The sequence below is a fragment of the Hemitrygon akajei genome, chromosome 11 (genome assembly GCF_048418815.1).
Source record: "Hemitrygon akajei chromosome 11, sHemAka1.3, whole genome shotgun sequence".
NCBI lineage: Eukaryota > Metazoa > Chordata > Chondrichthyes > Myliobatiformes > Dasyatidae > Hemitrygon > Hemitrygon akajei.
In genome coordinates this window covers 81,035,476-81,052,955 of record NC_133134.1, presented here as the reverse complement: position 1 = coordinate 81,052,955, position 17,480 = coordinate 81,035,476, and the positions used below count along the sequence as shown (strand labels likewise).

The 17,480-nt window shown below is 47.3% G+C and overlaps 1 protein-coding gene across 7 annotated transcripts in view; it reads left to right on the top strand.

Moving 5' to 3' along the window:
- Nucleotides 1-1,525: 1,525 nt before the first annotated feature.
- The window catches only part of LOC140735760 (GON-4-like protein), a 67,002-nt gene continuing 51,047 nt past the window's right edge, over nt 1,526-17,480 (top strand). For 4 of the 7 annotated variants that reach the window (XM_073061217.1, XM_073061216.1, XM_073061215.1 and 1 more), the window contains exons 1-6: nt 1,528-1,665; nt 3,275-3,465; nt 6,527-6,638; nt 8,979-9,280; nt 12,862-13,080; nt 16,118-16,314. In XM_073061217.1, coding sequence (XP_072917318.1) covers nt 9,004-9,280; nt 12,862-13,080; nt 16,118-16,314 — 693 coding nt within the window. In that variant the 5' untranslated portion in view covers nt 1,528-1,665; nt 3,275-3,465; nt 6,527-6,638; nt 8,979-9,003. Of the gene's footprint in view, nt 1,666-3,274; nt 3,466-6,526; nt 6,639-8,978; nt 9,281-12,861; nt 13,081-16,117; nt 16,315-17,480 lie in introns of all 7 variants that reach the window. The other 3 variants (XM_073061218.1, XM_073061213.1, XM_073061214.1) reach the window with 3 other exon arrangements.

The following is a 17,480-nucleotide window of genomic DNA, read 5'->3' as shown; positions in this document are numbered from 1 at the left end:
TAACAGTTTGATCCTGAACTCGTTTTCCCCCTTTTTATTTCTCCCAATCTCCCTCTCCCCACACTCTTTCTCTCCCTCCTCCTCTCTCTCTCTCTGTCTTTCTTCTTCTCCTCGCATTCTGTATCTCTCCCCTTCTCCTCCCTATCTCACTCTGCTCATCATATCTCTTTCTGTCTGTCTCTCTCTCTCCTTCTCCTCTTTCTGTCTCTGTCTCTCTCTCTCTCTCTCTCTGTTTGTGAGGACCAGTTTAAGATTAGCTCTATTTGTCACATTGTACATCGCAACGTTCAGTGAAGTGCATCGTTTTATGTCAACAACCACCACAGTCGGAGGGTGTGCTGAGGGCAGCCCGCAAGTGTTGCCATGCTCTTCTGGCACCAATGCAGCGTGCCCACGAACGACTGACCCTAAACTAACCGTTACGTCTTTGGAAAGAGGGAGAAAGCGGTCACATGGAGAATGTTGTTACAGACCGTGGTGGGAATTGAACACCAAACTCATAGTTGCCACTGTAAATCATTACACCAACCACTACACAACCGCGCTGCCTTTATTGATAATTATTAATAGCAATAATAATATTCAATAGAACGTAGAAATCTACAGCACATTACAGGGGCCCTTCAGCCCACAATGTTGTGCCGACCACTCTAGAAAACACCTAATCTGCAAATCTAATTTGGACTTGTAGTTATACAGCCTGGAAACAGGGTCCGTTAGCCAAACTTGTCCACAATGCCCAGCTGGCCTTTTCTAATCCACTTTATTTTCATAACAGCATTATGAGAAGGACCCCACGCACCCCTCATACAAACTCTTCTCCCTCCTGCCATCTGGGAAAAGGCACCGAAGCATTCGGGCTCTCATGACCAGACTATGTAATAGTTTCTTCCCCCCAAGCTATCAGACTCCTCAATACCCAGAGCCTGGACTGACACCTTACTGCCCTATTGTCTGGTTTATTATTTATTGTAATGCCTGCACTGTTTTGTGCACTTTATGCAGTCCTGGATAGGTCTGTAGTCTAGTGTAGTTTTTTTCTGTGCTGTTTTTACATAGTTCAGTCTAGTTTTTGTACTGTGTCATGTGACACCATGGTTCTGGAAACGTTGTCTCATTTTTACTGTGCACTGTACCAGCAGTTATGGTTGAAATGACAATAAAAGTGACTTGACTTATTTATCCATACATTGTTTTTGAATGGTGAGAGAAGATAAGTTCAAAGTGCATGTGGGTGGCAAGTAGTTTTTACACAGAGGAAGGAGTCAGGGTCAGTAATTTGATGAGGGGTTTAAGAGGCTCTGAGGCACGTGACTGAGCAGAGAATGGAGCGATATGGTCATTGTGCAGGCAGAAGGGATTCATTTGATGACTAACTTAATTAGCTTGACACGGTATCAGGGCCAAGGGGCCTGTTCATGTGCTGTAATGTTCTGTGAACCTGTTTCCTTGCCAGCTTGTCACACGCACCAAGACACAGTGAAAAGCTTTTGCTTTGCGTGATTCTGCACGTCGAAGTAGCAGAAGAGGAAACAGAATGCAGCTGCCGAGAGAGTGCAGGCAGGCGGGCAAAGAGCAGGGCCACGCTGAGGTAGATTGTGAGGTACAAGAGCTCCATTCAGGAGTCTGCTAACAGTGGAATAGAAGCTGTCCTCGAGCCCGGTGGTAGGTGCTTTCAGGCTTTTGTACCTTCTGCCTGATGGAGGGGAGAGAAGAGAGAATGGCTGGGGCGGGCAGAGCCCTTGATTATGTTGGCTGCTCTCCCGAGGCAGCGGGAAACGTGGATGGAGGTAGGAGAGGGGGGACGGGCTGGTTTGTGGGATAGACTGGGCTGTGTCCACGACTCTCTTCAGCTTCTTGCACAGCAGGTGCCGTACCGAACCCTGATGAATCTGTACAAATTGGCAAGGGTCAAACTTCCCAAGCCTCCTGAGGAAGACCATAAGACACACGGCAGAATCAGGCTGTTCAGCCTTCCGAGAATGTGCCACCATTCCGTCATGGCTGGCTGAAGCAATACTAGCATTTATTTCAAAAGGGAATAGAACATAAAAGCAAGGAGATGCCTTTCTGAGATGCTGGTCAGGCCGCACTTGGAGTACTGTCAACAGTTGTGGGCCCATACCTCAGAAAGGATGTGTTGTCATTGGAGAGGACCTGGAGGAGGTTCACGAGGATGATTCTGTAATGAAGGGGTTAACATATTAGGAGTGCTTGGCAGTTTTGAGCCCATACTCACTGGAATTTAGAAGAATGTGGGGGGATCTCATTGAAACCTACCAAATGTTTAAAGGACTAGATAGGGTGGATGTGGAGAGGATGTTTCCTATGGTGGGGGTATCCAGAACTCAAGGGCACAGCCTCAAAATTGAGGGTTAACCCTTTAGAACAGAAGTAAGGAGGAATTTTGTTTTTAGGCAGAGAGTAGTGAATCTGTGGAATGTTCTGCCACGGACTACGGTGGAGGCCAAGTCCAAGGGTATATTTAAGGCAGAAGTTGATTATTTCCTTATCAGTCAGGGCATCAAAGGATATGGTGAGAAGACCGGTCTGTGGGGTTGAGTGGGATCTGGGATCAGCCATGATGAAATGGTGGAGCAGAGTTAATGGTTAGAATGGCCCAATTCTGCTGTTATGTCCCTCAACCCTATTCTCCTGCATTCTCCCCATAACCCTTGGCACCCTTACTAATGAAGAATGTATCAAACTCAGCTTTGAATATACCCAATAATTTAGCCTCCACCATCTGGAGCAATTAATTCCACAGACGCATCACACTTGGGCAAAAAAAATTCCTCCTCAGCACTCTTCCTTGTATTCTGAATCTGTGCCTAGACTCTCCCACTATTGGAAACATACTCTCCACCTCCACTCTATCTAGGCCTTTCAATATTCGATTGGTTTCAATAAGATTCCGCCTCATTGTTCTAAGCTCTGGTGAGTACAGGCCCAGAGCCATCAAATGTCCTCATACGTTAACTCTTTCATTTGAAGTAGTTGTTGAGCCGTGTTTGGCTGTGGCGTCTATGTGTGGACCTCCCTGCCAGTAAACTGAAACGCTGCTCTGTCAACACTGCGCTGTAGCTGGTGAGTGCACATTATGGGAGCAACACTACTTGCAATTCTAGAAGCCGATTCCTCTCCACCCGAGGGTATTGCCTTAGAGCAGAGACAATACATTGCTTAAAATGCAACTAATTGCAATGATTTTATCGGGCTGGAGAAAACGAACGATGCATTTTGCGATTTGAACGTCTGTGTTTGCTTTCAACAGTTTACGGAATGTCAAGGGCTGGGGTTTATGTTAAAATCACTGAGGAGCAACAAAGCGATTGACAGGAAGCGGACCCGGAACTTTTGTTCGGGACTCGAGTTGCAGCCGGGAGGTTCGTCCGGCGCAGAGGTACCGGCGGAAACGGGGCGGCAGTAATTGAGGAAACGGGCGGGAGATGTGGGGCTGCAAAGGTAATGGGATGGGGGGGGGGGGGGTGAGGGGGGAGTGAGTGAAATGGGAGGGAGGAAGGGAGGAGGGAATGTGGGAGGGAGGAAGGGAGGAGGGAATGTGGGAGGGAGGAAGAGAGGAGGGAATGTGGGAGGGAGAAGGAGAGAGGAGAGAATGTGGGAGGGAGTTAGAGGGTGGAGGGAGAGGGGGAAAGGGAGGGAGGGAAAAGGACAATGAGGGGGGTGTTTGGGGAAGGAAATTGGGGAGAAAAGGGAAGGGAGGGAGGAGGGAGTGTAGGGGTGTGAGGACTGAGGGAGGAAATAGATGGTATGGAGATGGATGGGGGGTGTGTCCCTAATTTAATAGAAAAGTGGCAGAAATTCCTCTCCACTCAGGATTCTCCAGACCTCATTCAAGAGCCTTCCCACCCTTGAGATTCCCTCCACTCTACATAATTCACCCCCCCACCCAGACTGTCACCCCTTCAGCTCTTTCCTTTTATCCTCGCTCCCCCACATCTCTATCTCCGCTCCTACCCATACACCCTCCCCTGAGATCCAGGGCTGTGTTACCGGACCAGTGTGTTCCAGCACTGTGGGTTGTGTGGCGAGAATGGGAAAGCAGGGGGCTCTCCCTTCAGATCGGAGAAGGTTACGGGGACATTTAACTAAAGTTTTCAAAATTGTGAGGAGTTTTGGTGGGGTGAATATGGAAAAATGAGTTGTTTGTTCAGTTGCTACGGAAGGCAAATACAATCTTGGTATTCATCTCGAGAGGACTAGAGTCCTCTGAAACGCTGAGCTTTGTAATAAGATAACTGACTAATGTAAAGGGGCATAAATTATCCTTGGGTGTCTAGGGGTACTACACAAAAATCTCTATTGACCATTTATATTTTTGTTTAATTAGATCTGTACTTGATTTTGGCTGTGTGACTTATGGATCAAATTTAAAATGGTTGGATGTGATACAAGCACAGATGTTAAAACTGTTGTGGTGCAGTAAAGCCCTGTTTCGGCTTTACTAGTTGAAATGGGACAATTACCCTTACAGTTGTGGAGGATGAAGTTGTTGTTAACATACTGGGTTAACTTGAGGGGGCAGAGGAATGATCACCCTCTGTTAAAAGTGTGTTGGAAAACTGTTGGGAACATCACAACAGGAGTACAAAAAAGCTGGATGAACTCAGCAGGTCGGGCAGCATCCATTGAAAGGTGCAGTCAACGTTTCGGGCCGAGACCCTTCGACAGGACTAAAGAAGGAGGGGGCAGGGATGCTGCCCGACCTGCTGAGTTCATCCAGCTTTTTTGTATGTCTTGATTTGACCACAGCATCTGCAGTGCACTGTGTGTTCACAAGGGGAGTGTTTTTAGTTTGGGTGGCTGGGTTCTCATCACGCTGGGAGTATGGGTTTGCTGGATTACACAATATGGCCCACTGTCGCTTTCTCAGTAACCCCACCGTGGTGTTTTCCAATAGCTTTAGTTGAATTTAGGTTGCATGATTTAACAAAGTCTAAGGATTCTGATATGCCCGAGAGTCTGTTGGTTCATCAATATGTTAAAGAAAATTATTGAGATATGTTAACCATTTTTACTGATGGATCAAAAGATAATTTAACAGGGAATGTTGGTATGGCTGTTTTTATGCTTGAATTACAGGCACCAATAAAGAAACATCTTACTGACTATTTATCAGTGTATAATGCAGAACTGGTTGCCGTCATTTTGGGCTTACAGTGTGTGGAGGAAATTTGTCCTTACAAAGTTATAATTTGTTCAGATTCTTTTCCAGTTTTGACTAGTCTTAAAACAGGTCGTTCTAGTAGTAGGTCAGATTCACTGCTGGAAGCTTTTCAAATTTTATTTCATTTTCAAGGTATTGGTCTACATGTCTCTAGTTATGGGTCCCTGCACGTAGAGGTGTCGAGGGGAATGAGCGGGTTGATTGTTTGGCCAAAAAGGCTGTTGAAAATTCATCTGTGGATATAGATCTTCCACTGAGTGAATCAGAAGCGAAGGAGTTAGTGGGGCTAAGAATTAGGGGATTCACAAGACTTGTGGGATAATGGGCATAAGGAGAGACACCTTTACAGATGGATTGATGGGAGAAGGGGGTAAGACGAGAAGGGAAGGAATTATATTGACTTGATTTAGAATTGGGCATCCTGTGCTTAATTATTCCTTACATCTTGTTGGAAAACATCACTCTGGGGTGTGCGGGTGTTGTCATCGTTATGAAACAGTTGAACATATTCTTTTACAATGTGAAGCATACAAGGTTGAGAGAAAGCAAATGCAGGCTGCACTATTAGCTTTGGGGATTGACAGTTTTCAGTTAACAGCTTTACAAAGTTAAGGAAGTGTCTTTAATTCACAGTATTGTCTTTCAATATTTACAATCTATGGGGCTTTTAGGTAATTTAGTTTTCATTTGATAAAGAACTAGTAAGGGTTTTATTTCCCAACTCTCTACATCACACTCCAGCAGTAATGCACCTTTAAGTTGGACTGCCAACTGCCATTAAAAGTCAGAAGAAGTGGAGGCTTTGTAAGGTGTTGATAAAACTGCATTTGGAGTACTGTGACCAGTTTTGGGCCTCTTAAGAATGTGCTGGCATTGGAGAGGGTCCAGAGGAGGTTCATGAGAATGATCTTGGGAATGAAAGGGGTAATGTATGAGTGTTTAATAGCTCTGGGCTTGTACTCGACAGAGAAGATTGAGGGTGGAATTTGATTGAAACCTATTGGATATTGAAAGGCCTAGATATAGTGGATGTGGAGGGGATGCTTGCTATAGTGGGAGTCCAAGACCAGAGGGCACAGCCTCAGAATAGTAGGATGTCTATTCACAACTGAGATGAAGAGGAATTTCTTTTGCCAGAGGATGGCAAATCTGTGGAGTTCATTGCTCCACCGACGGCTGTGTATATCTAAAGCGGAGATCTATAAGTTCTTGATTAGTGAGGGCGTCAAAGGTTGTGGGGAGAAGGCAGGAGAATGGGGTCGAGAGAGAAAGTAAATCAGCCATGATGGAATGGTGGAGCAGCCTCAATAGGCCTAATTCTGTCCCTATTTATTATAGTTTTAGCAGAAGACAATCAAGGCAAGAAGACTTAAAAGGGTGTGCCTTTAACTCTGAATGGCAGTAATTGGAAACGGACCTGGGTGAATACTGGAAGACAAGTTACTTACAGGTAATTGTGGTGGAAATTGCAAGGTTCCAGCAAAGGGCAAGCACAGGCACAATGGATCAAATGGACTCCTCACTGATCTTGGTGTGTAAAACAAGGAGGGGTGACCTTATTTCAAGCACGTAAGGGGACTTGACAGTAAATATTGAGATGTTTCCACTGGTGGGGTTGTGACAACAAGAGGACATTTCAAACTGAGGCGTGGAGAACTTTCTCCTCTCAGACCCAAGGAGCAACTCTTTCCACCCAGACAGTGGTCGGTATATAGTACAAGAGGTGGTAAATAAGCAACAATGGAAAGAGAGTTGGAGTTGTACACGGACAGGATGGGGGTGTGGGCAAATAAGATCAACTGAGTTAGGCACAAGAGGTTCTGCAGATGCTGGTAATCTGAGCAACACTCACACAAAATGCTGGAGGAACTCAGCAGGCCAGAGCATCTATGGAGCAGAATAAATAGTTGACATTTTGGGCCGAGACCTTTTATTAGGACTCTCAGCCTGAAACGTTGACTGTTTATTCCCCTCTTTAGATGCTGCCCGACCTGCTGAGTTCCTCCAGCATTTTGTGTGTGTTGCTCCATTAGACATCATAAGAGAAGAGATAAAACCTCTACTTCCTTGGAAGGTTGCACAGATTTGGCATGTCATCTAAAGCTTTGACAAACTTCTATAGATGCACAGTGGAGATTGTCCTGACTGATTGCATCACTGCCTGGTATGGAGACACCAGCTCTCAGAAATGGGAAACCCTCCAAACAGTAGTGTGTACAGCCCAGTCCGTCACAGGCAAAGCCCTTCCCACCGCTGAGCACATCAACAAGGAGTGCTGCCACGGGAAATCAGCGTCCATCATCAAGCACCCTCCTCCCTCCGCTCCCTACCTTCCAGGCCATGCTCTCTTCTCGTGGTACAGGAGCCTCGGGTCCCACACCAGCAGGATCAGGAACAGTGAATACCCCTCAATAATCAGGATAACTTCACTCACCTCGGCTCTGGACTGATTCCACAGCCGATGGACTCACTTTCAGGGATTCGTACCTGGGGATACGAATTGACAGTAAACTGGACTAGTCAAAGAACACTGTCTCTATTTCCTGAGGAGACTGAGGTCCTTTAACATCTGCCGGACGATGCTGAGGATGTTCTACGAGTCTGTGGTGGCCAGTGCTATCATGTTTGCTGTTGTGTGCTGGGGCAGCAGGCTGAGGGTAGCAGAAACCAACAGAATCAACAAACTCATTCGTGAGGCCAGTGATGTTGTGGGGGTGGAACTGGACTCTCTGACAGTGGTGTCTGAAAAGAGGATGCTGTCCAAGTTGCATGCCATCTCGGACAATGTCTCCCATCCACTCCATAATGTACTGGTTAGGCACAAGAGTACATTCAGCCAGAGACTCATTCCACCGAGATGCAACACTGAGCGTCATAGGAAGTCATTCCTGCCTGTGGCCATCAAACTTTCCAACTCCTCCCTTGGAGTGTCAGACACCCTGAGCCAATAGGCTGGTCCTGGAATTATTTCCACTTGGCATGATTAACTTATTATTATTTAATTATTTATGGTTTTATATTGCTATATTTCTTCACTATTCTTGGTTGGTGCGGCTGTAATGAAACCCAATTTCCCTCGTGATCAATAAAGTATGTCTGTCTGTCTGTACAACTTGTCTCAGTATTATTTATTTAGTGTCTATTTGCACGGTTTGTCTTCTTCTGCACTTTGTGTGTCGGTCTGTGCATAGTTTTTAAAGATTGCTTAGTGACATTTCCAGTACAGAAGTATAAAGGAGACTGAAATAATTGTGACTCCAGGTCCAGTGTAGCACAAAGAAGCACACTTAAGATAAAGAACACAATAATTAAAAAAACAGAATAAATATAAATACAATAGCTTCTACTCACAGGCCGTTTGCATGAGTGTAAAGTGACATGAGGTGCAGGAGTGTGTATACATAAGATGACTGACAGAAGATGATAATGTGGGGGGGTGGTGGTGTGATTCCATTGTATTTCTTGTACTGTGAACACCTGCAAGAAAATGAACTCAAGATAGTATATGGTGGTATTTTGATAACGGACTTTGAAGATAGGCTGAATGGCCTTTATCCCTACCATATGACTCCAATGTCTGGAATCTTCTGTCCCCCAGGGGATAGGTCTTTATTCTAAGTTGGAGTAGATAAATAATTTACAGATTGATGAATTTGAGGGCCCCGGGGAGCTGGTGCAGAAGAGTAGCTGGAAGTCAGTGTAGATTCGGTGACGAGGCAGGACTGAATGGCTGAACAGCTGCCTCATGATGTCCACGTTATCCTCATCGCGACGTGTTTTCTCTCCGCAGACTAGCCCGGGGGGAGCAGTGGGAGATGCTGCCGGCCGAGAAGAGGAGGGCGGACTCTGCGCCCCCTTCTCCGCAGAGGGCGAAGGCCATCCGGACGGACGAGCAGACGAGCCCGGTGTCTGACCCCGGCGGGGTGGACCGCCCTGCAGCCGCGCCGTCCGTGGCCCCCTGCCACCGAGAGGATGGAGAAGAGGAGGCGGAGGCGTCAGTGCGGCCGGCAGAGGCCGGCCAGTGTGCCGGAGGTGAGCGGCAGCCGGCGGAGCTGACGTCCCCAGAGGGCAGTGAAGCCCACAGACAGGCAGGTGAGGATTGGTCAGGAGGGTACGTAGTGTGCCCTGGGCGCTCCATGGCGCTGGAGTAATATGATTTCCGTTGCCATGTCAGACGGTTTTTTGCAGTGAGCAGGATCCTATCCTCAGTCACCCAGTGGTGAGGGAGTGAACCATTGACATTCTCCCTGCCAGAGTAGAGGAGACCCTGGATAAGGATGTCACTGAAAGATGGGAACACTCCACTGATGCCTATAGATGCTGCCTGGCCTGCTGCATTTTGTGTGTGTTGCTTGAATTTCCAGCATCTGCAGGTTTCCTCGTGTTAACATTCCTCTTTGCCGCCCCTCCCGTGGAGCTAGCCACCTGCCCAATGGGAGCTGTGGGGAGATGGCATGGCCTGATGGTGCGAATGTTTGACGATGGACTGAGGCAGCACCTCCAGTAGATACGATCGACGGTGGGGGGAATGTTGCTCACGGTGCTTCGGGCAGAGTCCACTGCTCTCCGAAGCTTTTTACATTCCTGTGCATACAACCGGCCAGTGCATCTATTGAAGAGCGTTCAGTGACAAGCTGAACCTCCCTGATAGGAATCATTGCGGAAAAAGATCTGCAGGAAAACAGGCCGTTCAGCCCATCTAGTGTAGTACTGACCTCGATGCCGATCTAAGCAAGTCCTACTTGCCTGTGTTTGGCTCGTATCCCTCTTTACCTGGGGTCCGTTATTTAATGGTGTTGGTTCATGGCATATGTGGGAACCCCTGCTCTAAACCTTCCCTCTCCACGTACCTGACCAAGTGAGAGGGAAAATGGTACTGTACTTGGCTCGAACACTTCCCCTGGCAGCTCAGTTGATATACCGATCGCCCTCAGACCACCAGGTACCCGTCGAGCTCTTCAGAAATCTCCCTTTTCATCACAAACCTCTGCTTTCTATTTTTTGATTCCCAGACCTGGGGAAAAGGACTGAACATTCGCCCAATCCATGCCCTCATCGTTTAAATAATAATCTCTAGAAGATCACATATGTAATAATTTTTCTGGTTCCTTAAAGGTTGTTGTAGCTGGGAACAGTAATGGGGACAAGCTTCCACTGCCTATTAAATGCTGTCAATGGTCTGCCTCTCAGATAACCTCTGACAACCAAGTCCGTCTCCTGGCCTTCACGTGTGGCTTAGCTACTAAGCCCAGCAGAACCGTTTCTACTGATAGAAGGGGCAAAGGTGGGTTACTGGGGCCTTAAAACCAGTTGCTTTGGGCAGATGAGGCTCATCATCTGTGGTTGGCAGCTCATCTGGGAGAAGGAAAACTTTGATCTCAAACCTCGGCTGCCTTGTGGCCGTACCCGCTCATGGGGAAGGCTTCGGGAATAAACCCCAAGGGAGATATCTGGAGCTAGAGTCCCTAAGGCAGTCCTGTGTTGAGTTCTGTGCTGACTGGCAACTGCTACGACACCGCTGGTGCCAAACTGTATCGGTCTCTGCTGTTCCCATGGGTTCATCAGCTCGGCAACAGCTTACTCTCCATATCATACTGCCCTGGCTTGTGTCGACAGCAACATCCAATGGAGGGCCTCGATAATCTCTATAAGATCTTCTTTTGGTTTCTATGCTCCATTGAATGAAGTCCCAACCTGCTCAACCTCTCCCTGTAACTCAGTCCCTCAAGTTCTGGTAACAGAATCTCCTCCACATTCTTTCCAGCTTAATAGCATCTTTCCTATAACGGTGACCAAAACTGCACACGTTAGTTGGGCCTCACTAAAGCAGTGTCAGTCATCAGCAACCCTGACCATCCAGACCATGCTCTCTTCTCACTGCTGTAATGAAGGAGATACAGGAGCCTCAGGACTCCCACCAGGTTCAGGAACAGGTATTACCCCTCAGTCAGGCTCTTGAACCAAAGTGGATAACCTCACTCACCCCAATGCTGAATTGTTCCCACAAACCCATGGACTGACTTTTTTTAAAATAATTTTTTTTATTAGTTTTTCAAAACATTTTACAAATTAAAAACCCCAAATCCCAATGAGGAGCATTAATACAGTGCAAAAATTAAGCATACAATAACAATATGCTACAAAGGAAGAGAATTTAACAAAAAAGCACCTAAATTAAAGACAAGTAAGCTTAGCGTCCTCCCCAAGCCCCACAACACAAGAAAAAAACAACAACTCCAGACCGACCACAACACAATATAGAGAGTATAAGTCAGGACAGTCAAACTCCCAGACTGTGAATACACTTAGCAACAGAGGATAATAATGCCTACTACCAGAAAAAAAAAGGGAGCTGAAAGCAAGGGACCAAAAAGAAAAAAAACCCTAGTCAAGAGGAAGGTTATGAAAGTACTCGATAAAAGGCCCCCAGACCTTATGGAACTTTAGATCCAAATTAAGAACTGAATAATGAATTTTTTCGAGATCCAAGCAGGCCATAATGTCGTTAAGCCATTGCGCATGAGTGGGCGGGGCAACATCTCTCCATCTAAGGAGGATCAAGCGTCTCGCCAGGAGAGAGGCAAAGGATAGTATTCGGCATTTGGTCAGACCCAGACATAAATCTGTCTCGCCCCAAAAACCGAACAGAGCAATTAAGGGGTTAGGTTCTAGGTGCTGATTCAGAATACCCGCTAATGTAGTGAAGACATCTTTCCAGAATTTCTCCAAGCTAGGACAGAGCCAGTACATATGGATGAGAGAGGCCACGCCCCTCTTGCATTTATCACAGAGTGGACTAATGCCAGGGTAGAATCGAGATAGTTTAGATTTAGACATATGGGCTCTATGAACAATCTTAAACTGTAAAAGGCAATGGCGAGCACAAAGAGAGGTTGAGTTAACCGATTTGAGAACTGAGTCCCAGCTCTCCTCGGATAAGGAGATATTTAAATCCTGCTCCCAGGCCATTTAAATTTTATCCACAGGGGCCTGTCGTGAGGCTGCTAGTTTATCTCGGATAATTGATATTAAACCTTTACCTAGTGGATTAATGGAAAGAAATAGGTCCATAGCATTTTTCGCAGGCCATGGACTGACTTTTAAGGACTCTTCATGTTATGTTCTTGATATTTATTGTTTGTTTATTATTAATATTTTTTCTTTATGTATTTGCTCAGTTTGTCATTTGCACACTGGTCATTTGTCCGTCTTGTGTGTGTTTTTCACTGATTCTATCATGTTCCTTTGTATTTACTGCAAGTGTGGAAGAATGTGAATCTCAGGGTAGTATGCGGTGACTGTGATAATAAACTTGCTTTCCTAACTTTCATACTCAGTACCCTGATTAATGAAGGCATTGTGCCAAGCAGGTCCATCACCCTGTCTACCTGTGATGCAACCTTCCAGGAACTATCTACTTGTGGCTCCTAAGTCCTCTTCTACAACACTGCCCAAGGCCCCACCTACCCTGATTTGTTGATACAACACCTGCCTATTTGCCATTCCTCAGTCCACTTGCCCAGCTGATCAAACCCACCCCCGGCACAGAGGATGCCGGCGAGAAATTCTGGGGACATCAAAGCTGAACAGGGCTCTGTTCCTCTAGGTTGCTTCTGATGGGCCCTCTGCTTGCTTGGGAGTCCTTTAGCTTGCACTGTGCTGTCTTCTTTCAGGCACATCAACCCCCGACAGCTGGGAGGGGCCCCCTCCTGCCATCGCAGGGCCCTCCGGGAACGTGGCTTCCCCGAAACCCGAGAGCCACCCGACTGCCCAGGGCAGCCCTGAGCTGGACGCGGGTCAGGGGCCGGGAGAAGGAGCGCTCACCCCGCCGAGAGGTGCTGCCAGCGACAATGAGAAGGACGAAGGCGAGAGGGAGCTGATCATCACAATTGGTAGGTCGTGTAATCACGGGCTGGGTGGGGGGGGGGGTGGTATAGAGTACAGATCCTCACTGGGCAACAATAGGGAACTGTTTGAATCCAGAAATTCAGCTGCCACACGGGCAACCAGAACATTTAACTCAACAATTCAGAATCCTTTTCGAGATGGCAATGATCTTGTTTTTGCAAGGAAGGTACCGTGTGTGGGATAAAACAATGGTTTATTTCATCCAGCATCTCAGAAACATACGCTCACTGGCCACTATATTACATACACCTGCTCCTTAAAGTGAATATCTGATCAGCCAATCATATGGCAGCAACTCAATGCATAAAAGCATGCAGACATGGTCAAGAGGTTCAGACCGAACATCAGAACGGGGAAGAAATGTGATCTAAGTGACTTTGACTGTGGAGTGATGGTTGGTGCCAGACAGGGTGGTTTGAGTATCTCAGAAACTGATGATCTCCTGAGATTTTCACACACAACACTCTCTTGAGTGTGCACAGAATGGTGCGAAAAACAGAGGGAAAAATATCCAGTGAGTGGCAGTTTTATGGGCGAAAATGCTTTGTTAATGAGAGAAGTCAGAGGAGAATGGCCAGACTGGTTCAAGCTGGGGTGCGGAGGAGCATCTCCGAATACACAACATCTCAAACTTTTAAGTGGATGAGGTACAGCAACAAAAGGCTATGAACTTACAGTAAGTGGTCACTGTATAAAGTACAGGAGGTAACTAATAAAATGACTGTTGAGTCTAGAAAGTGTATTGTGATCTCAGCAGAAGATGCCTGCAGCCTCACATCAGCCAGCAGATCTCCTAGACGCCCCCCCTGTGTGTACAGGGGGCTGTCCGTAAGCCTGGAGTTTGTAACCTGGGAAAGACCTTATTGTACTAAGGGACAATTCAAAACTGTGGAGTAGAAGCTGTCCTTCAGCCTGGTGGTTCGTACTCTCAGGCTTTTTTATCTTCCACCTGATGGGAGAGGGAGAAGAGAGAATGCCAGGGGTGAGTGAGTTTACTGAGCTAGCAGGAAGTGTGGACAGAGTCCATGGAGGTGCTGCTCGTTCCTGTGACGTGCTGAGCTGTGTCCACAACTCTGCGGTATCATGCGGTCATGTCCAGACCCATGATGATTCCAGACAGGGTGCTTTCTGTGACGTACCTGTAAAAGTTGGAGAGGGTCAGAGGATGCGTGCTGAATTTCCTCAGCCTCCTGGGGAAGTAGAGCTGGCTGTGACGTCTACGTGGTTGGACCAGGACGGGGTACCGGTGATGTTCACGCCTCGGAACCGGAAACTCTCGACTCGCGATCTCTGCACCGTTGATGTAGATGGGAGCAGGTGCACTGCCCCCCTTCCTACCTGAAACCAATGACCAGCTCTTTTGTTTGGCTGACTTTGAGAAAAATGTAATGGGAGAGTCAAATACAATTTGGGTTTAACTGAAGGGTTGGCATGGTTTCAGCTGACAGGATGGATCTGTTTCTATACTGCACGGCTTTGCACAAGCGTCTCTGTTTGAAAATAAAGCCACCCATTGAAAATTGAAGCAACAGGTTTTCTGTCAGAGGGTGGCGAGACTTTTGGGCAGAGATAGTTTGATTCTTGATAAGTGGGGGTGGCGTGTGGTTATCGGGGATGCAGGACTGCAAGATTGAGATTATAAACATCAGAAATTCTGCAGGTCCTGGAAATCCAGAGCTACGCGCACAAAATGCTAGACCTGGCAGCATCAATTGAAGGGAATTAAGAGACAGAGGCCGAGACCGTAGATCAGGACTGGAAAGGAAAGGGCAGAAGGTGGTGGGGTAGAGGAGTACCGGTGATGGCTGTGAGACCAGGTGGGTGGGTGATGGAGTGGGGATGAAGTACGAAGCTGGGAGGTGACAGTGGAAGAGGTAAGAAGGCTGAAGAAGGGATCTGATGGGAGAGGAGAGTGGACCATGAAGAAAAAGAAAGGAGGAGAGGCACCAGAGGAGGGTGAGGAGTAGGGAAGGAGTGAGAGAGGAACCAGAAAGAAGAATGGAGAAAAGGATGAGGAGAGATGGGCGGAAACGATGGACATTGGAGAAATCGGTGTTGATACTATCAGGTTGGAGGCTACCCAGACACAGTACGAGGTGTCACTCCTCCAACCTGAGTTTGGCCTCCCTCATCATGGCAGTAGAGGAGGCGATGGAGAGACACGTCAGAATGGGAAGTCGAATTGAAATGGGTAGTCAAAGGCAGATCCTGCCTTTTGTAGCAATCAGATTGAAGGTGTTTGACAAAGCTGAAGTTCCACTTTTAAGTTGAATGTAGAAGAGGCCGCAGTGGAAGCACTGGATACAGTAGATGACCCTGATTGACTCACATGTGAAGTGTCACCTCACTTGGAAGAGCCGTTCGGGGCCCTGAGTGATGGCGAGGGAGGAGGTGTCACACTTGTCATGCTTGCTGAGATAATTGTCAGGAGGAAGACGAGGGAATCGCAGAGAGAGCAACACCTATAGAAAACAGAGAAGGATGGAGGAAAGATGTGCTTCGCTGGTCAGTTCTAGAAGCAGATGGCTGAAGGGAAGTAGCTGCTTTTCAACCTGGTGGAGTGGGACTTCAGGTTTCTGCTCGAATGGCAGCTACAAGAAGATGGCCTGTCCTGATGGTGGGGATCTTGGTGACAGGTGTGGCCTTGAGGCAGGAATCCACGTAGGTACACCGACGGTGGGGAGGGATGTGCCCTTGATGTTTTGGGCTGAGTTCACTGCTCTCTTTGCAGCATCTCATGTTCCTGCAGATTGAAACTACCGTGCCATCACGGACCTCAACAAGTGAAAGGAGTTTTTCTAAATCCGTCCTTCATAACCATTGCAATACAAATAAAGTTAAGACTGCTGGAATTGTTGAGTGAGTTCAGTTTTGGAATAGTTTCTGGGTGAGTGGTATGAGAAATAGGCAGGGCAGATAGGGGATCAGCTAATTATTTACCGAGGAGAAGCTGGCATTAGGGAGTGAGCAGCCTCCTTTCTGCCGAGCCCTGTGAGACTGAATTCTTTCTTTGACTTGCAGAGGAAGGAGGGAGCGAAACGAAAAGGCTGAGGAGGAAGAAGGGTATGAAGCGGAGGAGGAAGGCGAAGGAGATCAAAAGCTCGGCGGCGGCTGGTCCCGAGTGTGACATCCAGCTGGACGACAGCTTTGAACGGGCACTGGAGGATGGAGCAAAGCAGCACAACCTGACTGCTGTCAACGTGCGGAACATCCTGCACGTGAGTGTCCTCTGCTGCGCCGTTCACCAGCCTCGCCTCAGTACCTGAAACGGAGCAGAGAACTGTACAGCTCAGAAATAGGCCCTTTGGCCCACTGTGTCTGCGTTGAATCAAGCTGAATCCTCTCTGCCTGTGCGTGACCCATATCCCTCCATTCCCTGCTACATCAGCACCTCAGTCGTATCTGCTTCCACCCACTCCCGCCTGACACTGTAATGAATTCCACAGTGTCTGGCACCCTGGGGAGAAACATTCTGACTGTCTACCCCAATGACTCTTATAATCTTATAAGTTTCAACCAGGTTTCCCCTCCAGCTCCTTCACTTCAGAGAAAACAATCGAAAAGTCGACTGCTCTTTCCCCTCCACAGATGCTGCCTGACTTGCTGAGTTCCTCCACAATTTTGTGTGTGCTGCCCGACCTTGCTCATGCTGTCTAATCCAGGGAGTATTCTGCACTCTCGTAAATTGTCCCATTAACATGAAGAGACTTTAGATTTATGCAACATGAATTCTTTGCCCCTATACTCAGTGCCCAGGGAGCGATGAAGGCAAGCAAGTCATATGCATTCTTTGCCACCCCTTCTACTTGCTTGGCCACTTTCGGGGATTTGTGTGTTTCAACCCTAAGTCCGCTCTACATCAAGACTTCCCAACCTAACCCTGCACTTAACCGAGGGATCTGTGGCCCCTCGGTTGGGAAACCCTGCTCTCTATCAACACTGTTAAGGGTCCTGCTGTCAACTACGTACATTCCCTTTTTCATTTAACTTCGCCTCACACTTGCTTGGATTAAACTCTATCTACAGAGTTATTCATCCCACTTCTATAACTGATGTATATTCTGCTATATACATTGTCCACAGATACACCAATCACCTGCAATCTCAGCAGCCCTTCTCTTAATGTGGAAAAATATAAACACAAGGTGCTGGAAAACACACACACAATGCTGGAGGAACATTGCAAGAGGCAGAATCTCCTGGTGGCTGCCCGTTTTAATTCAGCTTCCCATTCCCATTCTGACATGTCTGTCCGTGGTCTCTCCTGCCACGATGAGGCTAAACTCAGGTTGGGTGGCCTCCAGCCTGTCAACATGAACATCAACTTTCCCAACTTCTGGTAATTTCTCCCCTTCCCTCCTCTCTCTTTCCACTTTCCATTTCT